Below are 21,011 nucleotides of genomic sequence, written 5' to 3'. Positions count from 1 at the left end.
TATTTAAATGTATAGTAGGTGTTAGTAGGTAGGATTAAATGTTTAGTTTAAGCTTTTGAATGCATCAGATGTTTAAAACATTCTTGTAATGTGGAGGTACTTCTGAATTTTGAGGGGAACTTATCAACAATTGTTTGGTTTATCAGCTTTCATATTATAATTGGTTATTTTACTGGCATTCTTGAAGTGATAGAATACTTTTCATTGTAAATTTTCATTTGGTCCATAATAAGAACTTGGTTGCTTGCTATGCTCACCCCATAACTGGTCAGAACCACTTAAAAAAGCAATTGGAGTTGTCCAGACTGGCACATTAATCACTGGTTGGGGTGAAGAAGACAAAATAAATCATTTACCTTAGCACACTGTAAAGGGTGGAATTCTGATTGGTAGAAGGATCAAGAATATAGGCAGTACCAAGCCAGGATTGGTACAAGGACACAAGGCTTGCATGTAAATTATGATGCCCCATTGGTCCAAAGGAAACAGTAAGTAATAGCAAGGCCATTATAGAGAGAGGGCACACCAATACTTGTCTGTCTCTCCCTCCATCGATTTCCATCCGGACACCATGCTGGATCAAAGAACAACCACTTCAGAAGTGCAACACAAGATTCAGAGAGTTACCTGTCTAGCCAGAATAGCTGCTATCCATTCAAGCTGGACAGTTATGAATTGTCATATCCATTTCATTTGCTTCTGCTTTAGGCATATTAAAAATCTTAGTGTTGTATTATAGCCCAGGTTTTTTCCCTGGCTTGTATTTATATTCTGTTTTGTTTTATTTATTTTTTTTTATTATGTATTATTTTTCATGTTTTTTTCTGTTATGTGTGTTATTATTGTATTTTTAAAGTGCCATCCATTTCTTGTACTTTGTGGGGGAAAACCCAAAAGGTTGGGCCACCATGACATCACTGGTGCTGGGTACTCCTATTGTCTACAGTGGTATGAAAAACTATTTGCCCCCTTCCTGATTTCTTATTCTTTTGCATGTTTGTCACACAAAATGTTTCTGATCATCAAGCACATTTAACCATTAGTCAAAAATAACACAAGTAAACACAAAATGCACTTTTTAAATGATGATTTTTATTATTTAGGGAGAAAAAAAAATCCAACCCTACATGGCCCTCTGTGAAAAAGTAATTGCCCCCTGAACCTAATAACTGGTTGGGCCACCGTTAGCAGCAATAACTGCAATCAAGCGTTTGCGATAACTTGCAATGAGTCTTTTACACCGCTCTGGAGGAATTTTGGCTCACTCATCTTTGCAGAATTGTTGCAATTCAGCTTTATTTGAGAGTTTTCTAGCATGAACCGCCTTTTTAAGGTCATGCCATAGCATCTCAATTGGATTCAGGTCAGGATTTTGACTAGGCCACTCCAAAGTCTTCATTTTGTTTTTCTTCAGCCATTCAGAGGAGGATTTGCTGGTGTGTTTTGGGTCATTGTCCTGTTGCAGCACCCAAGATCGCTTCAGCTTGAGTTGACGAACAGATGGCAGGACATTCTCCTTCAGGATTTTTTGGTAGACAGTAGAATTCATGGTTCCATCTATCACAGCAAGCCTTCCAGGTCCTAAAGCAGCAAAACAACCCCAGACCATCACACTACCACCACCATAATATACTGTTGGTATGATGTTCTTTTTCTGAAATGCTGTGTTCCTTTTACGCCAGATGTAATGGGACATTTGCCTTCCAAAAAGTTCAACTTTTGTCTCATCAGTCCACAAGGTATTTTCCCAAAAGTCTTGGCAATCATTGAGATGTTTCTTAGCAAAATTGAGACGAGCCCTAATGTTCTTTTTGCTTAACAGTGGTTTGCGTCTTGGAAATCTGCCATGCAGGCCGTTTTTGCCCAGTCTCTTTCTTATGGTAGAGTCGTGAACACTGACCTTAATTGAGGCAAGTGAGGCCTGCAGTTCTTTAGACGTTGTCCTGGGGTCTTTTGTGACCTCTCGGATGAGTCGTCTCTGCGCTCTTGGAGTAATTTTGGTCGGCCGGCCACTCCTGGGAAGGTTCACCACTGTTCCATGTTTTTGCCATTTGTGGATAATGGCTCTCACTGTGGTTCGCTGGAGTCCCAAAGCTTTAGAAATGGCTTTATAACCTTTACCAGACTGATAGATCTCAATTACTTCTGTTCTCATTTGTTCCTGAATTTCTGGATCTTGGCATGATGTCTAGCTTTTGAGGTGCTTTTGGTCTACTTCTCTGTGTCAAGCAGCTCTTATTTAAGTGATTTCTTGATTGAAACAGGTGTGGCAGTAATCAGGCCTGGGGGTGGCTACAGAAATTGAACTCAGGTGTGATACACCACAGTTAGGTTATTTTTAAGAAGGGGCAATTACTTTTCACACAGGGCCATGTAGGTTTGGATTTTTTTTATCCCTAAATAATAAAAACCATAATTTAAAAACTGCATTTTGTGTTTACTTGTGTTATATTTGACTAATGGTTAAATGTGTTTGATGATCAGAAACATTTTGTGTGACAAACATGCAAAAGAATAAGAAATCAGGAAGGGGGCAAATAGTTTTTCACACCACTGTATTTCTTCCACTCAGAATGACAGACCCAAAAGTAGGTCAAAAAGTTTGTAAGAAGTTGTTTGTCAGTACTGCGTATGTTTTGTTTACACTAATTATTGGATTTTTTTTTTTTTAATTTTTGATTGCATGTTCTACAACAAAATGCCTTTATACTGAGGCATTAAAATACACCTCAAGCTCAGTAGTGTGTTGTAGCACACATTGAATACAAAAGTCTGCTTTGTGCAAAAGTGGTGGAGAACCAAACTCACATTGAATCTCAGCATGATTATGTTCATAAGGCACACAACTTATGGATGTGTAACCAAAATTGAAAAATAGCTATTTGATAATTGTAATTTGTGAACTTAATTGTGTTAGTGTACATGCAACTGAAGTAAGGACAGTTCTTTTAGGCAGGGATTGTGATTTATTCATGCAGGCCTGGCACATTACTTTCAGATAGAGGCCTTGAGTGATTAGAGCCAGTGCACTGTGTGCTGACAGGGAAAAAGATGATATTTGGTTCTTAGAAGAGCACAGTCCATATATAACATATTCAAATAAGCTCAAATTGTAGTTTCCCATACCTGGCAAGTTTCATAAAAACTCACTAAGTATGCAAAATGTGTAGGCCTTTATAATGGTAAGGCATCTCCTAGAAGCTGTCTACAAGATGATGTCTCCTGTATTCTGCTGAACCGAAACTACAATCATGAATAACTGAATATGAATAATTATACTACAATGTATTTTGGAGCTGAAAGCTGCATTTTAAAGCAAGTTAAATATATACATATGTATATAGGATAGGGTATATATATTGTAACAAAGACGTTATACTGCGCCCGACCCGACACAGATGGACACAGAAGCACGTATAAAATAAACAAACTATCCATTTTCCTTTACCTATGGGGCACTTCTTCCCCGTAATCCCCACAGGCACAACACAGTTCCAAGTACAGCACACAGAGTACAACAAAGCACTCTTCCTTTTCACCACCACTCCTATATATAGTATACAGTATATAGAAGGGCAGGGGAAGGCAGCTTACTTGTGCTGGTTCCTTCCCCAAGACACTGGATGGCAGCCAACCCAGGCTAGGATTCCCACATGGATGGCCATAGGGCATGCTGGGTGCCATAGTGCCAGAGGACAGACATGTGGGGGTCCATGGTGTCCACCGGCGGGGTGGGGGCTGCAGGGATTGGGAATCCCTACTCTGTGAGACTTCAACCTTACCTAGAATTGCTTTCGAGCTAAAGTTTTATGTCACCAGAAGTAATCCTTGGTGTGGGATAAAAGAAACAGCCCCATTTCAGTTGGGGAGTCGGGCGGAGGTGAACAAAGCTTGCTAGAGTAGCAGAGGAGGTAGAGAGAAGAAGACAAAAAGTGCTTAGTGTCATACTTATGGCTGTGGTGTCAGTTACTCTTCCTTAAAGGGTTTCACACAAGTCACACATGTGCATCCACGGATCTTTCCCTGGGATTTGTCAAGGTATGTCGTAAACCACTGAGACGACAGGAGATTCTATTGCTAACTGTATTTTCTCCTTTTTTTCCCCGTAGCAATGAGAAACTGCCCATTGAGGGCATCTAACTCCATCCACTTCTGGTCTGTCAACTGTAAAAACCCAGGACTCCAGGTAGGTGGCATCTTTTAACGATCACACTATCTGCTAGACAGAGCTTCCAAAAGCACTGACAAGTTCTTTGTTTTAGCCCATAAACCTGGGCAATAATGCCAAGATGGGCATTATTTTCATTTAATTTCTTGTTTATTAAACAGAACAACACAGATTACGCCCCAAATACTGCTACATGTATCTGTCATTCCTGCATATGTTGTATTTCTTAAAACAAACACATTCCCAGGGATCAGGATGTCAGTTTACAATATAAACCTTGATAGCCACTATCTCACTTTCTTCCACACCCATCATACTTCTTTAGCACATGCTGTCAATATTAAGAGTAGAATTTCATCCAAGTGAAACATAATTAACAAGTTTGTGACTATTACTCAGGATGCTGCTTTATTGCTTACCACTCAATCTATTCTGCCACTCAAAATTATCATTACAGACATTTTTTAAAACTGGTTGCCATTAATTTATTAAACTATTAGCACTGTATGTTTTCCAACACTACTAAAGAAAACGATAATAAAAAATAAATATTTAAATAAATATTTCCAAATAAACCACCACTTGACAAAAAAAATTCAACATATGTGTTCTTTACTAGCTTGTTATTGGATTTAAAATTACTTTGGGGAAATGTAATAAAATATGACTGCTAACATATTTTCTGCATAAACTAGTAATTTTAATTGTGATAGATCTCTCTGAGAATATACATCATTTTGTGTTTTTGCTGTAGCCTGCTATTTCTCTGAGTGTAAGACATTAGTCTTTCTGTCATTTTACATACAGCCTCACATCTAATAAATACCACACAGTCTGAAAGGAGTTTTATGATTAAATGCTGCTTGTTTCCACCCTCTTCATTTTTCGACTACAGTGGCAATTTAAGTCTTACTGGAGAAAAACAGAACACAAGCAATTTTGTAACACTATATAGTGACTTGACCTGCAAACTTTTTCAAACATAAGGTTACTGGGAGAGCTCCTGTTATTTATCAATTATATGTACATTTAAACCACAAAGAATCTACACATTAGCACAAATTGTATTTCAAGAAAGGGTTCTTATTATTACTTCTTTATTATATTAATCTTGACTTATGCACCACGTCTCAAATTTAAAATGTTACTAACACTATTTAATACAGTTGTAAAATGGTAATTGACAAAAAGGAAAAGACGCTGACAACTTTGTGTGATTGTCTTAGTTAAAATGCAGTATATTTCATTCTCTGAATGGCAATGATTAAATAAATTCCAAAAATGTTGGGAGGTGTTGAGAGTCACTTATGAAGAAAAACACAATCTATAGCAGCTCAGTAATTCATCCCAATGGTGCTGACTACAAGGCATCAATAAAATCAGGATGAGATGCCAGTCCATTGCTCAGTTTCTCTTAAACTTGATGGGACCAAGTTGCAGTTGTCAGTCACTCTTGATGGAATGTGGGAGGAAGCAATACTAGTAGGAGAATAATGGTAAGAACACGAGGGGAATGTGTAAACTTCCTGCAACTATGGCACAGCTGTGTTAAAATCTAGACTACCATTTAATTCTAAAATAAATCAGACAATGTTTATTATTTTTATTTTACATTATACTTTAAATAGTAAACAGCATCATTCAGCCAATGTAGCAAATGTTGCATTCATCATGCAGTGGAGCTGGAAGTTTGTACCATTTGTGACCTTCGCACATTCATGCCTCCCAAGTGGGAAAGTAAAAATGGATGCCCTCATGGAAACTGGTGCTTCAGCAACAAATGCTGATAAACAGTTTTATTGTCTTGATCAAAGAAGAAACTGATGAGCAAGAAAATCACAAAAAGTATGTTATTGTGCCTAAAAAATTTTTTTATGTTGTTGGTCATGACAAATAGTACTCTTTCTGCTTAGAAGCTGCAATTAACAAACTGCACAAAGCAACCACTGTACACAATGTACAAACAGTAACATACATCAATTTACTGTAACATTGGTTAGTGTGTGACTGTTCGTTCTGGCAATGTTAAAGTTTATCTTCTCAATATTCAGTATTATGAATTAATTAAGCTGATTCATTTCAAGCAAATTGTTCTTATAAATAAATTAAACCCATAAAGTGTTACTGTTAGTTCTGATTGCAGTGTACATCACCACTTTGGATTGACAACACAATCTGAAGACAGACAAACTCAGACTTGTGAGACCAGGCCTGAGTTTGCAAATAGACATTTTTAGTTCAGGGTGCATTTTCTTTCCGTTTACCAAGTCTGTGTTTTAGCTGAATGTAGGATTAGCTGCAAAAGTTCAAACCACAAGGTTGTCACTTCCATGTTCATCACTAAAAAATGTGCATTTTGTTATCAGTTAATTTTAGGGCCACATTTTTTTCATTTACCATTTATTCCTTTAACCTTCATATTTCAATACAGGATCACATCGTAATGAAGCCAATATTCACAGCGTCAGATACAAGGCAACAACCAGCAATGCACAGGGCGGTAGTCAGTTTATTCATACAAGCCCAGTTCAGGGTTTCCAAGTCTTTGGGCTGAGGGAGAGAAAATCAGAGTAACTTGAGAAAAACCCTAGAAAAGCACTGCAGACTTAATGTGAATAGTGCATGGACTAGGAATCGAACCCAGGACTACTGAGCTATAAGGCTAGAAATATAGACAATCTAACAATAGAGAGCTTCATATAAACAAAACTACCTGAGCACAGACAGTTAAGTGTTTTGTTTTATTTTTATATCACCAATTATTAAAGCACACAATGAAGAAAAACTCAGGTAGTGTCATAATTATGCATTACAATACTAAATGTGTATTTTGAGTATTTTTATATTGGAGAATGAATTTGAAGGGGTTTTGCTGTATACTGATTTGATTTTACAGTAGTCACACGCATCATTTCAGCAAACGTTATATGATATATATTGTGGCAGGACCATGTAGCAAAATCCCTGTGTTGAATAAAAAACAAAGACATTAGTGGTAGTTAAAGTTTTTGTATGCCTTAGCATTTGATGCCGTTCATTTTTTTGGAAATCATCTTTTTGTTCTCAGCTTCTGATTCTCGTTTTGCCCCTTTGCTGTAGTCGCCCTGTTTGAGAGTCTTTTTAGTTATAATCACTTTTGTTTTCACTATGATTCAGAATTGCGATTCCAGCTCCAGAACCTACTTTTCATTTGCAGAAATTTTGGGAGACAGTCTCATGACAGCTTGCCATTCCTTGGGGTCTGCCTTGGTAGGGTTAGGTTTTGTAATGTGTACCTAGATTGGAGGCTCTTCCATTTGGCCACCTTTCATTCACAGAATCCTAGACTCTCTTATTTCTATCAGTGGACCTTCCTTCCAGCTCATCTCCAAATTCTACAATCTTCTTGGAGGGCTTTAAATTAAGAGTAACTGTTTATGGGGCCTGTAAGGAACTTACCTGATGCTGATTACATTCCTACTCCCCCTTTAACACAAATTCACTGAAGCCTTCTGATAAAGTCAATGACTTTCTGACTCGAAAGCTTTAAAAAGTTTGTCAACAATAAATATGAAGAATTTTGCTAATGCTGCATGTGTTAAATATAGTGTGTGAGTTCCTTACTGAGTGGTGACATACTGTAATTAGGTCTTTATGTACTTCAAGGGAGAGAGAAGTATGGCAGTTCAGGCACTGCATGTGTTAAATAGATAAGAACTAACCATATTTATTCTCTTTGCGAGGACCTTGTTTTACAGGTTTGGCGCATCTTAAGTTGTCTGAGCATGTGCAGTAGGGTTTATTAAGTCTTCTATAATGACAAGCAATTTGTTTACATATATAAATATTTTTAAATGTCATACAATCAGTGTCTGTGCTCTATATTTTCTTTAAACTCAATATTTATTGTTCTTTTGACAGATTTTAAACAGACTATAACAATAATAATCTTGAATTCTTTATTTTAGAAAACTCCTGTTCAACATAAATTACTGTAATAGAGTTAAGTTTGTACATTATTCAATGCAGTACTCTACTGTATATACCAATTGGCACAGCATATACTTGTAGAATATACTAAGTTTTTCATTGCATTTAGTCCATAAAACAGCTCTTAAGTGGTCTTGCTGTTGCCTCATATTTACAGAAATCAGGGTTAAAATAATTTCCTGGTAACATCCAAACTCTCACTAATTTTGTAAGGGGTTTTCACTCCCTACCAATAATAATCACATTAGTCCAGATTGTCTGGTGTGAATGAACGTGTGCATAGGCTTTGTAATGGAATAACTTCCCATCTATCAATAATTCCTGCCTTGACCCTCAGTACTTCAGTTTATTATGAAATGGGTTCAGAATTAATTTATTTTTGTACAGCTGTGCACAAATCCTGAACTAGAATATATTAACAGCCAATTGCTGCACCATACAACATGCTTTACAAATCAGAAAAGTACTGTACGTTAAACACACAAAAAAACAAAGCAATTTCAATATGATTAACATATCGTGGCAACAGGTGGTCTATTAACATTATAACCAAGATATGTCTAGGTAAAAATTGCAAAAAAGAAAACAAAAACTTTAAACATTAGAATTCCTAGAAAAAAAAAATACATGTTGTCAGGATAGGGGGTCCATGGTGAGTTGTAACACACAAAGTCTCAGTCAAATCTCTGACAACATAGGTCAATTGGCTTGACAATGCAAGCTGCTGTATAAAACGAAGGTTATTTTTTTCAAAATTTCAATCCCAAAACTCCCAGTATCTCTGGCAACATTTACCATAGGCAGAACTGTTAGCTTGCCATGTGCAGATGTTACTTAAACAATATACTAAAAGGCCTAATTTATAACATTTGCTACACAATTAATCAGTAAACAATTCTCACTGTAAGTTGTTTGGCCTACTGGATTCAAAGCTATAACCTCACACTTCCCATTTGCTGCTCACTGTTGAAAGAGAAGCCTGGAATTGCCACTAATAAAGTATCTATCTATCTATCTATCTATCTATCTATCTATCTATCTATCTATCTATCTATCTATCTATCTATCTATCTATCTATCTATCTATCTATCTATCTATCTATCTATCTATCTATCTATCTATCTATCTATCTATCGTTGTTGCTGACAGGCAACAGACAGGTAAGGACAGATTCACTTGTTAAGCTTAAAGTTGAACAGCTTACAGGATTCCAGCCTAACATCAGTACAATTCCTTTGGCTGGCTATTCCCACAATTGATAATTTCTCTCCTGCACTCAAACAAATTACTTTGCATTTTCTCTCACTTAGCAGAAAATTGTGAGTTTTCCATGCAGAGCTAACAAGATGTTCCAGTAGGCCAAGAAAAATTGTCACGTTTCTTCACTGCCCTACTCTTGTCATAACCTAAGTATAATATTTCCTCCTTAACTCTGTCAAAATACAGTACTGCTTGCGTTGGCTGTTGATCAGTAAATTTAGTACTTATCACATGATAACAATGTGCATATTTTTGTGCTCTATTTCTGAGTATGTATCTTATATTGTTCTTTGATATAAACATTTTAACTTTTAATGATTCAACTAGATTTCCGGTCCTTCAGCCCACTAAAGTAGCAACTTCAGGCAGAGGAATGACGCAAAAATCTTGCAGCTTTCCACCCTTTTATTTACTTAAAAAAAACTATATGCCTTTTGGCATGGAATGATAAAGTAACACATTTGGAGTTGTTTTTGCTCCATTCTTTTTCACATTTGCATGCATTCCGCTTAAACTCCTTACTTAGCTCAATGGTTATTTTTACATACTGAAGCATTGCAACACATGTGCTCATTCCTGCTCATTTAACGCATCTCTGCTACTCAATGTGCACTCAGATCCACTAAAAATCAAACTCATCCCATCTCTCCCTGTCTGTCTCTCTAATTCTCTATCCCTGATTTGTCTACAGTATTTTGTTTTCAAAAAATGTTACAAATCTTCTTTTACAAATCTATCATTTTTAAACTATGAATTGTTACTGGATTTCTGTTCCAGACATGGATTGTTCTCAACAAACACAATGTACAGGCATAAGGGTGCATATGCAGTTCTGTGTAGTTCTGTGGTACCCTGTAAGCACGTACCATAAATCAAAAGACCCATTGTCCGCAGAAATCCTTGAACCAGCGAAAAATCTGTGATATATATTTAGATATGCTTACATTTAAAATCCGCGATGGAGTGAAGCCGTGAAAGTCGAAGCGCAATATAGCGAGGGATCACTGTACAAGAATATTGTACCAGCAAACCGTACCAAAAAATGGCTTCACCAAAGCTGATGCTGGGGGGGTATTTAAATATTAACTAGACAAAAATATGCTTGGGCCAAATTCTACTGTTAACACACTCACTCAAAAGTTGAATTCCTTACTCAATCCATCCATCAAATGATAACACCTGCTGGCTGGAAACTTGTTTTATATGGATTCCATATGGATCCAGCAGCCAATCCCCAAACACGTCTATTTCCCTTCACCAATAGCAGGAGACACAGTTACTGTCACACCACGCTATACGAGACGTCTTTGCAACTCCTTTATTAGTCTGCTTGGATACTCTTGACTGTCAGTTCCTACCAGTGCTGTGGTAAATTCACTACATACTCAATGTCTATGGGTTTTTAGGTTGCAATATTATGAAGCAAACTAATATAACACCACAACTGTGAAAAAATAACTTTGATTTGAAAAATGTACTACTTGAACTTATACTTATGATACAGTAGAATCAATCTATACTAATAAAAGGCAAAGCCCTCACTGACTCACTCACTTATCATTAATTCTCCAACTTCCCATGTAGGTAGAAGGCTGAGATTTGGCAGGCTTATTCCTTACAGGTTACTTACAAAGGTTAAGCAGGTTTCATTTTGAAATTCTATGCGTAACGATCATAACTGAATCCTACTTATGTACATATATACGTCCATAGCCTGCAGCTTGGTCGCCGTGTGAGGCTGGGTTGGGGGTTGCATCCTGCGTCCTATGTCCCCCGGCCTCCCACGTAGTTGGCTGCCTGCCAATATTGGGTCCCAAATAGTTGGCAGCCTGCCTTACATAGATTTAAATGCTTAAACGAGCAGAGTAGACACGCTGGCAAACAACACTGAAAACTCTCTTTTGTTGAATTCATTATACTTTGCCCTTTCTCTGTGTAGTTTTTCCCCTTTTGTTGTATCTTAATAATAACAATTTAAAATGAGCAGAGCAGACACGCTGGCAAACAACACTGAATAATCAACGGCTGCAAGTAATTTAGCTAAATAATACATTAATTAAACAATTAGAAGACCTAGAAAAGTAGAATGAAAATCAAGATGAAAATACTGTTAAAAAGAAAAAAAAATACATTATTCCTATATAACTGCTTGGTACATTTTAATATATTTTTTTTTAGCAAACTTAGTTTTCTAATTTCGATATTGTTCCCTAAACACAGAACTTGAGAAATATTAGTTCACTTAATTAGCCCAGGAGTTCAATAAAAAACAGAAGCTGGTTGGAACAAAAAACCTGCAGCCACAGGGGTTCACCAGGACCGAGTTTGGGAAACACTGGTTTACATTGTTCAGGTATCCATTTTCTTTATCGTTCCAACCATAACCCCATTAGCATGTCTATCGATGTGATCACCATCGATCAAAGAACTGTCATTTACAGAGTGGTTTCCATGCCCTGAGATGGCGCCTGCCTTTTCCATTCTCTGTGTTACATCACTGCCATATCAGGCTCACTCTTGATATCCGGGGGAACATTGTGTCTTATGTATTGAATGACTGGGACAGGTTTAAATTGTGGAATGATGACGGTACAGGAGAGAATTATACTACACAGGAGCACTATAATAGTAAAATGCTTAAGCCCTTCACCTATGGTTCTGCATGTGAGTTGATTGCTGCCACTGAATTGTTTGGTTGTCACTTTCAAGTGTACCGAAATGGCCAAATATTTTACACCTTTGGAGAACCACCAATGCCTCTTAAACATCTTAGATTCACAGGTGACGATTTCAGTAGTGGACACTTTGATGTTTATGAATGTTTAAACTCTCAAAAGCTGGATGCAAAGTTATCGATGAAGCCGGTTGTATGCTTACAACGCTTGACAGATGCTGAATGTCATTTCAACACAGCAAGTCCTGCAAAGACTAATGTAATTGAAACAAACCATGAAACTGAAACCGATTATGACAGCAGCAATCCAAGCTGTGAGAAAACAGTAAAAAGGAGGCGTGTCAGACGTCATGGTACATTTCCTGATGCAGCTAGATGGAAACAACTTCGTGATGCTGCCGCCAAATACTCTCAGAAAAATCCACAAGTTAATAGACACGCTGTTGCTACAGTTTCTCCACACTCTGAATCCTCCAGGCACTCCTGAGCATAATCTAATTTTGAAGGTTGGGGCACCAATAATGTTACTGAGAAACTTACAGCCACCTAAACTTTGTAACAGCACGAGACTTCAGGTCACGTGTCTGCAAAATAACCTAATTACGGCAGCTATTTTTACTGGCAGTGGCTCAGGGGAGAGAGTTTTTATTCCTCGCATCCCCGTTATACCCTCTGATCTCCCATTTCAATTCTAATGCCTCCAATTTCCATTAAGGCTCTGTGTCGCAATGACAATTAATAAGTCTCAGGGACAGACCCTACAAAAGGTTGGCATTGATTTGAGGCAAGATTGCTTTTCAACTGACAATGTGGTATACAAATAGATCCTTTACAAATAATTATTGGCATATTATCCCTCAGTTTAAAAAGGTTTACTTTTCTTCTTAATAAAAATTTAAAAGCAGTACTTCGCCAGTGCGAAGCGTGGGTATTTTGCTCGTAAATAAATAAATCTAAATCAGGGTTAAAATCAAATATGAAACATTTGCAATAACACTGAGGTTCATTTTTCCTCACTGAGTCTCAGTGGCTCTCTACTTCCTATCTTTGCTCTGCTCACCCACAATCGCTGTCAACCTTTAAGGAGATTGTGTCCCATCCACCTCATGCAGTTACCCACTGGGATGCTCAAATCCTGGCTCCATCATACCACGGCATCCATAGGACAATCTTAAAAGACCTTTTAGCCCATCTTGCTCTCTGAATTCACAAGAGGAGCATCCCACCACCTGGGTGCTACTCCCCGCAGTCCCTGCAGGGCTACCTCCCGATCACCTCGTCTTTAGTCCACCACCCTGGCTTACTCTCCCCATCACTCTGCTTTTTCCAAAATTCTGTCTTGATTTTTTCCCATCTCTTTGTTTCCTTTTCACATCTTTTCTCCTAGTCTTACCCTACTCAGGTAAGACCCATGGAGTGTCAATGAGGAAACTGGCTGGACTGATCAAATTTGCATGTGAATATTTGATAAACACTCTGGGGCTGCACAGCTTTGCAGTGGGATGCACCTGTACACAGTGAGCTCAAGTTGCAGTGTTTTTATTTTTAAAAATCTGCACTGCCAGAACCTCTATGCTTCACCACAATTTTTTAGCACTGCTAAAACTTAAATAAAAGTCTATTGATTTTATAGGAAATACCATTCACCACAAGAGACAATCATCAAAGACGAGGCAGTAAAGAAAGTATCTTCAGATAAATAGAAACAAAAAAAAAAACTTTTAACCAAAACACAGAAGCAAAAGTATGACAGCACCATTTTCTTCTCAGGAAGCTAAATCTTTTTAATATGACTTCTAGAAAAATATTTTTTTGCATCTTTTGGTGAGTGAGTCTATTTTAATATTGGTTTTGTAAGCTCTGTTTGAAAATATTAATGTTCGCAGGCGAACAGGGTTAATCACACAGTGAGATGAAGTAAGATATTCTGATATATTAGTTTAATAAGCACGTATTATGGAAAACAGTTTGTATCCTTTCAGACAGAAACTACTGACTAAATTCATAGGTCCTCATCAGTTTAGAGATTCAAGTTGCTGAGGATAAAAGACAAACAGTTCCAATATTATTTCATTCCAACCAAATAAAACAGGCCTTATTTTAAAAGACATCTGCATGTTTAACTTGGGGTCCAAAAAGTTACAGTATTATTCTCAATGGACATAGATTAAAGTCTAAATTTTGAACCAACATTTTTATGTAGCAGGTAAGATCTGTTATTGTATTCAGGGTAACCTCTAGCATTTTTGCTGCCCTAGGAAAAAATGAAAATGTTGCACCCATACCATGAGGTCTTGAAGGCAATTGCTTTCCTCTGTCATGCATGTGCATCGGAGGATCACATTCTGGGCTCATCTGAGGTCCCTAATGTCACCTTGGGGCGAGAGGAGGGTTTTTTCCTAACAGTGTTGTCTCATTCTTCCACTAGTCCAGAGAAGATGAGAACAGCAAGTTGATGATCAGAGTGACCTCCTTATAATCAAAGACCAGAGAACATGTTTGGGCCAAGAAGCGCTAATTTTCCTGTTTTGATTTTGAGCTTGTCTTATTGTGACAACAAATGCTTGATTTGTCTACTTAGTTTACTAAGGGAATTAAATGTGGACAAACGAGTTGGCACCCCAACATTTACTTTGCCTGCTTCTTCCCTTGTATGATGACAACATACTACTGCAGATGGCAGAGCAGTGGGATGTGATAATCCACTTTGAGATTTTGCATGAGTTGTACATGGATGTGAAACCTAAGATTGGGGAGGGGAGACGATATCCGCACACAGACACTCAACCATTTCATTCAGCTTTTCTTCCTTAGTGGCTTTGGCATGCAGTTACAGGGCACACAGCTGCTCACCCAGAATGTACTGATGATAGATCCACTGCTGATTACAATTGACTAAATGCTGCACCTCCAAAAACTATGCCTCCTTAAGCAAACCACCTAGTTTACCTACATGGCAGAGTTAGTGCTGATTATATAACTTATATCATGCTTATCTTATTTCTTTTAAAGTACTTTATGTTTGATGGTTTTTACCATTTTCAATCAGATGTTTTTACCTCTGTACAAAATCCATTCTGACAAATTAAATCTCTCTTTTCAGACACTCAGAAATGATTTGAATGGGACCCTCGGTGGCACCCACGGGACCAAACAGGGCTGACCCTCGGCAATACAAATGCCATCATGCCCTGCAATTCCCTGGATGCTGCCATATAGTGGATATATATATATTGTGAAACCTGGCCCGGACACAGACAGACGGACAGCATATTTTGCCCAACACACTGTTTATTTACAATTATTATTATTTACAAAAGTCACGTGCAATCACAACCCCAGCGCCCTTGGCACTGATTCCCCCAAGTCCAGGGCCCACAGTCCTGTGCCTTGCTTCCTGGCCGCCTCCTGTCCTCGCTCTCCAGCTCAGTCCTTCTGCCTCCCGACTTCCACCCATCACTGGAGGGAGGCGGCCCCTTAAATAATGCCCCGGATGAGCCCCAGGTGCTTCCGCCTCTACGCCAAGCGTGGCGGAAGTGTCGGCTGTCTTCCTGGCAGCTCTCCGGGTGCCACACAAAGTCTTCCCTCCGGCACTTCCTGGTGTGGCGGAAGTGCCGGGCTCCCGGGATAATTAGGCACCGGGGCGCCGCCTGGCGGTGGCCACGGGTCCCTACAGGGCTGGGCTTCAAAGCCCTGTACCCGAGGCCCCCTGCCTAACCAAGACGGACGCCCCCACTCCGTCTGGAGGAGGCACTCGCCCTCCTCCGGTCCTCCCAAGGCGTCCCGGCCGGGCTCCAGCCCCAACCGGCAACCGCGACGGGATAAACCGGCATCGGGGAGCCGCCTGGCGGTGACCACGGGCCCCTACAGGGAAGGGCTTCCATGCCCTCAACCCGTGGCCCCCAACAGAACCAGGACGGACGCCTCGCGGTCTGGAGGAGGCACAAGCCCTCCTCACGTCCTCCTCCCGGCCGGGGCCACAATATATATATATATATATATATATATATATATATATATATATATATATATATATATATATATATATATATATATATATATATACAGTATATAAGCTGTCCCGTGGGGAAAAATATAATTCTGGACAAGTGGAAGGTAGGTTCACTCTAACGACAAACACGTTGGCGTTGCCTCTGATCGTGTTCAGCACTGACGGGTGGAGCATCATATCTCTGGCAATCAGCAGCTACCCTTAAAACACATGTAGCTCTGATCTCTCTGTCAAAAATGTCAAACATTACTCCTTAACAATTTTTAGATGACAATGTCTGCTGAACAAACAGGTATTGCTAGCTAAGTAGAGGCAAGGTATGTTTCAACATGTGGCAAGATGCAGAGCGACTCAAACGGAAGCAAATGATAGAAAAGAATAGAAATCCATTAAGTAGTTCTCTTGTGAGAAGTGAACAGACACACAGACAAACAGACAGACAGACGTTGTATTTTATTTATATAGATATAGATAGATAAGCAGTTCTTGTTTTTCGTTAACGCTTTATAAAGATATTGTATTATGTTGCTTCTAAATATGAGTCTGGTTCAATTACTTTGCTATAAGTTTTATATCTGGGAATGACAAATTGTACAGAAAAGTAAGGAATATAAAATAGTAGTAGCAGTGGTCTAAGAGAAACACTATTTTCTTATAAGGAATACTTGTGTATGAATGGGTTATGGAAGCCTCACTGAAATTTCTCAATAATTATCAACACTGTAAAAAGCAAAGGTGATAAATAATTAATTGATTGATTGATTGATTAACATCTATAAATTCATTCTTATGCTCTATAACTTGTAATTATACAGTGCCAATTTAGTTAGTTTTTGTAATGTAGGGAGAGAATCATAATGTACAAAAAACACAAATAAAACCTATAAACACAAAGAGGATGATCAAACAGCACAAGACAGTAACCGGAAATAAATTTAATCCCTGTTTATGGAGGGATACAACAGTAGTGCTACACACTACGCTATTCTAGTAAAATAGTTTTACTACTTAATACATAGTCTTCTGCTTTAGTCAGATACTTTACCTCAGTATACAATATTGAGGAGCTCAGTATTACTGATGAAACAATTTAGAAAAGAGCAGCAATTCATTAGAGCCTTCCAGTTTGTCTTAAGAGCTTTCTGCAGTGTTTGCAGGATTGATTTCAGCTTTAAAATGGTAAAGTTACAAAAATAGTTTTCCATGGCATTCATATATATATATATATATATATATATATATATATATATATATTACCATATGTGTCCTTTAAGTATATATGATTTGCAAATGTTTTTACTGCTTTGTTCCTCTCCACTTTTCTTAGATGATTTATATTCAGACATGAACATGTGAAAAAACAATAGGTCTGTTTGTTCATATCTTTGTAGACAATCAAGTCTAAGCCATCTTATCTCTTTCACCCACCCCTGAATTATTCCTTGATCATCGAGTCTGCCATCACTCAAGGACACTTTGACAGTGAAAAGGACAATTAGACATCAAAATCCAGTTTCAAAAATTCAAATCTGTTTTCATTCCAGGTAAATATACTATATATTAATAACAGCAACCTCACATTTATTCTGGAAAAGAACAGATAAAACTACTTCACAGAAGCTCATTAAATAATAATAATAATAATAATAATAATAATAATAATAATAATAATAATAATAATAATAATAATAATAATAATAAGCACTGATTTCAAAACAGGGTTAGATGGGGTAGGAAGTTAGCCGGGCAAAAGAATAAATGCTGGAAGTGGCTCCAGTCCCTTATACATACACCCTTACCAAGATGATTTACAATTTATATTTAAGCTAAAGAACATAGGATGAAGCCTGGAGAAAATCCACACTCCACAAAAGCATTAATTCTTAGCCATCATGCAACTCAATTTTTTAATACAGTATTTCCAAAAAGGTATTGGAATGCACACTTAAAGTTAACACCTTTGTGCAACATTTTTGCCTTTTTTTTTAAGTTTCACCCTCTAATGTCAGAGGAGACTAATTAAGTGTACTTTTAAGATCCTTAGCATCGGATTTGCTTTGCTCAATCAATATTTGCCAGCAATGTAGTATAAATGCACTCACCCATAACAGCCAATGCTGTGGCTTTTGTTAGCTCCTTCTTCATAGACTGCAACACTTCTAAATTACTGCCATCCAGGTTACATCTGTTTATTGTTCCATTTCCAGAACTGATCCAATACAATTTGTTTGCCGCATAATCTATGGACAGACCTATATAAAATCCAATAAAGAAATAAATGGGATTAAACAGCTGAAAAAAATCAATGCAGAACACACAATGCATCTGATGCTATATTTAGAAATGCATCTTTTATCATTTTGATAATCGTGCTAATTTTTTAAACTTACAAAAGTGATGCTATTTATCATAAAGAAACAATTGTCTCAAAAGTTTAAATTACTTTATATTTACTAAGTGATGTATAAATTAAATTAGACCTCCCAGAACTATTAATCAACTTAAAATGAAAACAGTAAGTGTATGAGGTTTGTAATTGAACCAGGCAGTGTGGCCTCCTGGCTAGTGTACTGGAGTGTAAAGCATAAGGATATCAGTTCAGTTCCCAGCACTTCTTCTTTGTACGAAGATGAGAAAGTCACTTACTCTGTCAAAGATAATGTTGTAGTAATTTACAAAATAAACAAAAGATATTGTCTTTGTTCCTATTATAAATAACTGCCGTATTTGGAAAGGTGTGCCATTGCAATGACTGTCATCCCTCTCCAGGCCTGTTTCTTGCCTTGCTACCAATGTTGCTGGGTTAGGCTCTGATCCCCCACAACCCTGAACTGGATTAAGTGACTTTGAGGATACATGTCTGTCTGTATGTAACTATTTTTTGTGTTCCTAAGAATTACTTATAAATGCTAATCAGGTTTTTTGTCCAGAGCCTCCTCAATACTTAACAATATGAGAACACTCTCAAATGTAACATACTGTTGACGCGTCTTTTTGTCCAGTTATGTAAGATGTCAAGTTTATGGGTCCCCTATTTTCGGCTCTCTAGACCAGAAAAACCCAAATTTTTAGGCAATTAATTTTTCATTCATATTTTGTGCAGGAAATGACACCCTTATGATAAAGAGTAAACCCCAAAGGTGCCCTTTGCAAAAATGATCACAAGGACTGGAAGTCGTGCATGCAACATTAACCGATCCTAGGGGTTCAAACCCTATTGCGATATGAGGGGTCTAAGTTACTTATTGTACAAAAATTGAAAAAGTGGGGATCAGTATTACAGGTATATGGAGGGCTGATTTATGCTATTTCAAGGTTACTGATCATGAATATGATAATATTTTTGACATTTAATTCTTTACCTAGCTCTCTAAGAGCCACTCCTAGATGGTTAAAAATGACAAATTTCAAACATAAGCTTGTTTGGTATCCTTTTACACTAATTCAAGGTCAGTGCGTATGAATATGATTTTTGATGCTTTACAGGAATCTAGACTTCTGTGGACTGCTATCAGATGGTGAAAAATGACACATTTCTATTTCAGTTGAGAATATTTAGAGTTCAGACATTTAAACTGAAGCACACGTGTTAATATTTCAAATATGTGAGGCAATTGTTCTTGTTTATTATGTACTTCTACCTCATGAAGTAAATCATTACAAGTATTCTAACTTTATCCTTTTTAATTTTCTGCTTACTTTCTGGGATAACAGTGTCACCATTCAAAAACATCCATCCATTGATCTCTGTTAGAGTAACCAGCAAACCAAATGTAATTTGTTTGGGATGTAACAGAAACTCCACAGGAGCAAGCAAGCTCTAAAGAGACAACGATCAAACTGTGAATTACACCCTAATCCCTGGATTAAATTTAATTACATCTGTTAAGACGTCCATTCATATTCAAATGAGTGGCAGACTTGCACTCATTTTATGCTCTAAAATTAACTTTCAAAATTGTAAAATATAAAGGGATTACCTACTAGTGCACTGGTTACGGCCTCACAGGTTGAATCAAATTTATTCAGTAAATTTGAAATATTTCCATATTCTCCTTATGATAGTGTGGACTTTCTATAGATACACCTCACATTTTTCCTTTAATGAAATAGGGCTGCTGATGTACAACTGTCTCTGTAGACTTTTCATGTTCTCACCATTTTCGTGAAGGTTTCTCAAGGTACTAATCTCCCACTGACATGCACTTTAAGTTAATTGGTTACTCTGAATTGGCTTGATAGAATTATTATTACAACTGTGCCTTGTGATACTGCAATCCCATCCAGCATTGCTTCCAACCATGCACCTGATAGTGTAAACATGGATAAAATGGGAACAAGAATTCAACAATAGAAAAAAATGTATCTAAAACAAGGGTCTAGCGCCTATCCTAGCAGCACATGAGTGCAAAGCAGGAATCCAGTCCACTGCATGTACCCACACTAAGACAGGGTCACTTCTGAAGTTATACAGCAGGGCCCAACACAACTTCTAGTGGGGAAGCATGCCAATTGTAATGACTGCTGCAGTGGATGGACCTTATTACCACCGAGAAAGGCCACATGACTGAACAGGTTAAATTACTGTATATGTCAGTGTCACACAGTGGCTTGAGTAAGGACAGTTCCGAGACATACCGGGATGTGACAGAGTGCACTGACTCTTTTTCTCCCTTGCCTGCAGACCATTCACAGGAGATTCCACCTGGTCCTCTTGACGTCACTTCCGGGACCGAGCCAATGAAAGGAGACCTTGCCGGCTCCGGCCCCTGTGATGTCACGTCCGGGCACCCACCAATGGCAGAAGACCTACATGAGCCCGACCCCTTTGACTTCATTTCCTGTCTTCCCCTTTAAAAAGCCTCCACCTTTTCCCTATTCCATCAGTTCTGTTTTGGACTCGGTTTTGTGCACATCAGTGCTGTTT

At 37.9% G+C, this 21,011-nt stretch overlaps 1 protein-coding gene across 1 annotated transcript in view; it reads right to left on the bottom strand.

The window, feature by feature from the left end:
* The window catches only part of LOC120530667 (low-density lipoprotein receptor-related protein 1B-like), a 1,848,048-nt gene that overhangs the window by 621,655 nt on the left and 1,205,382 nt on the right, over window positions 1-21,011 (bottom strand). The window contains exon 33 of the mRNA XM_039755091.1: window positions 18,187-18,336. Coding sequence (XP_039611025.1) covers window positions 18,187-18,336 — 150 coding nt within the window. The remainder of the gene's footprint in view (window positions 1-18,186; window positions 18,337-21,011) is intronic.

Source organism: Polypterus senegalus, chromosome 6 (assembly GCF_016835505.1).
Source record: "Polypterus senegalus isolate Bchr_013 chromosome 6, ASM1683550v1, whole genome shotgun sequence".
NCBI lineage: Eukaryota > Metazoa > Chordata > Cladistia > Polypteriformes > Polypteridae > Polypterus > Polypterus senegalus.
The sequence above is the reverse complement of the archived record's forward strand: the minus strand, read 5'-3'. Positions and strand labels throughout refer to the sequence as shown.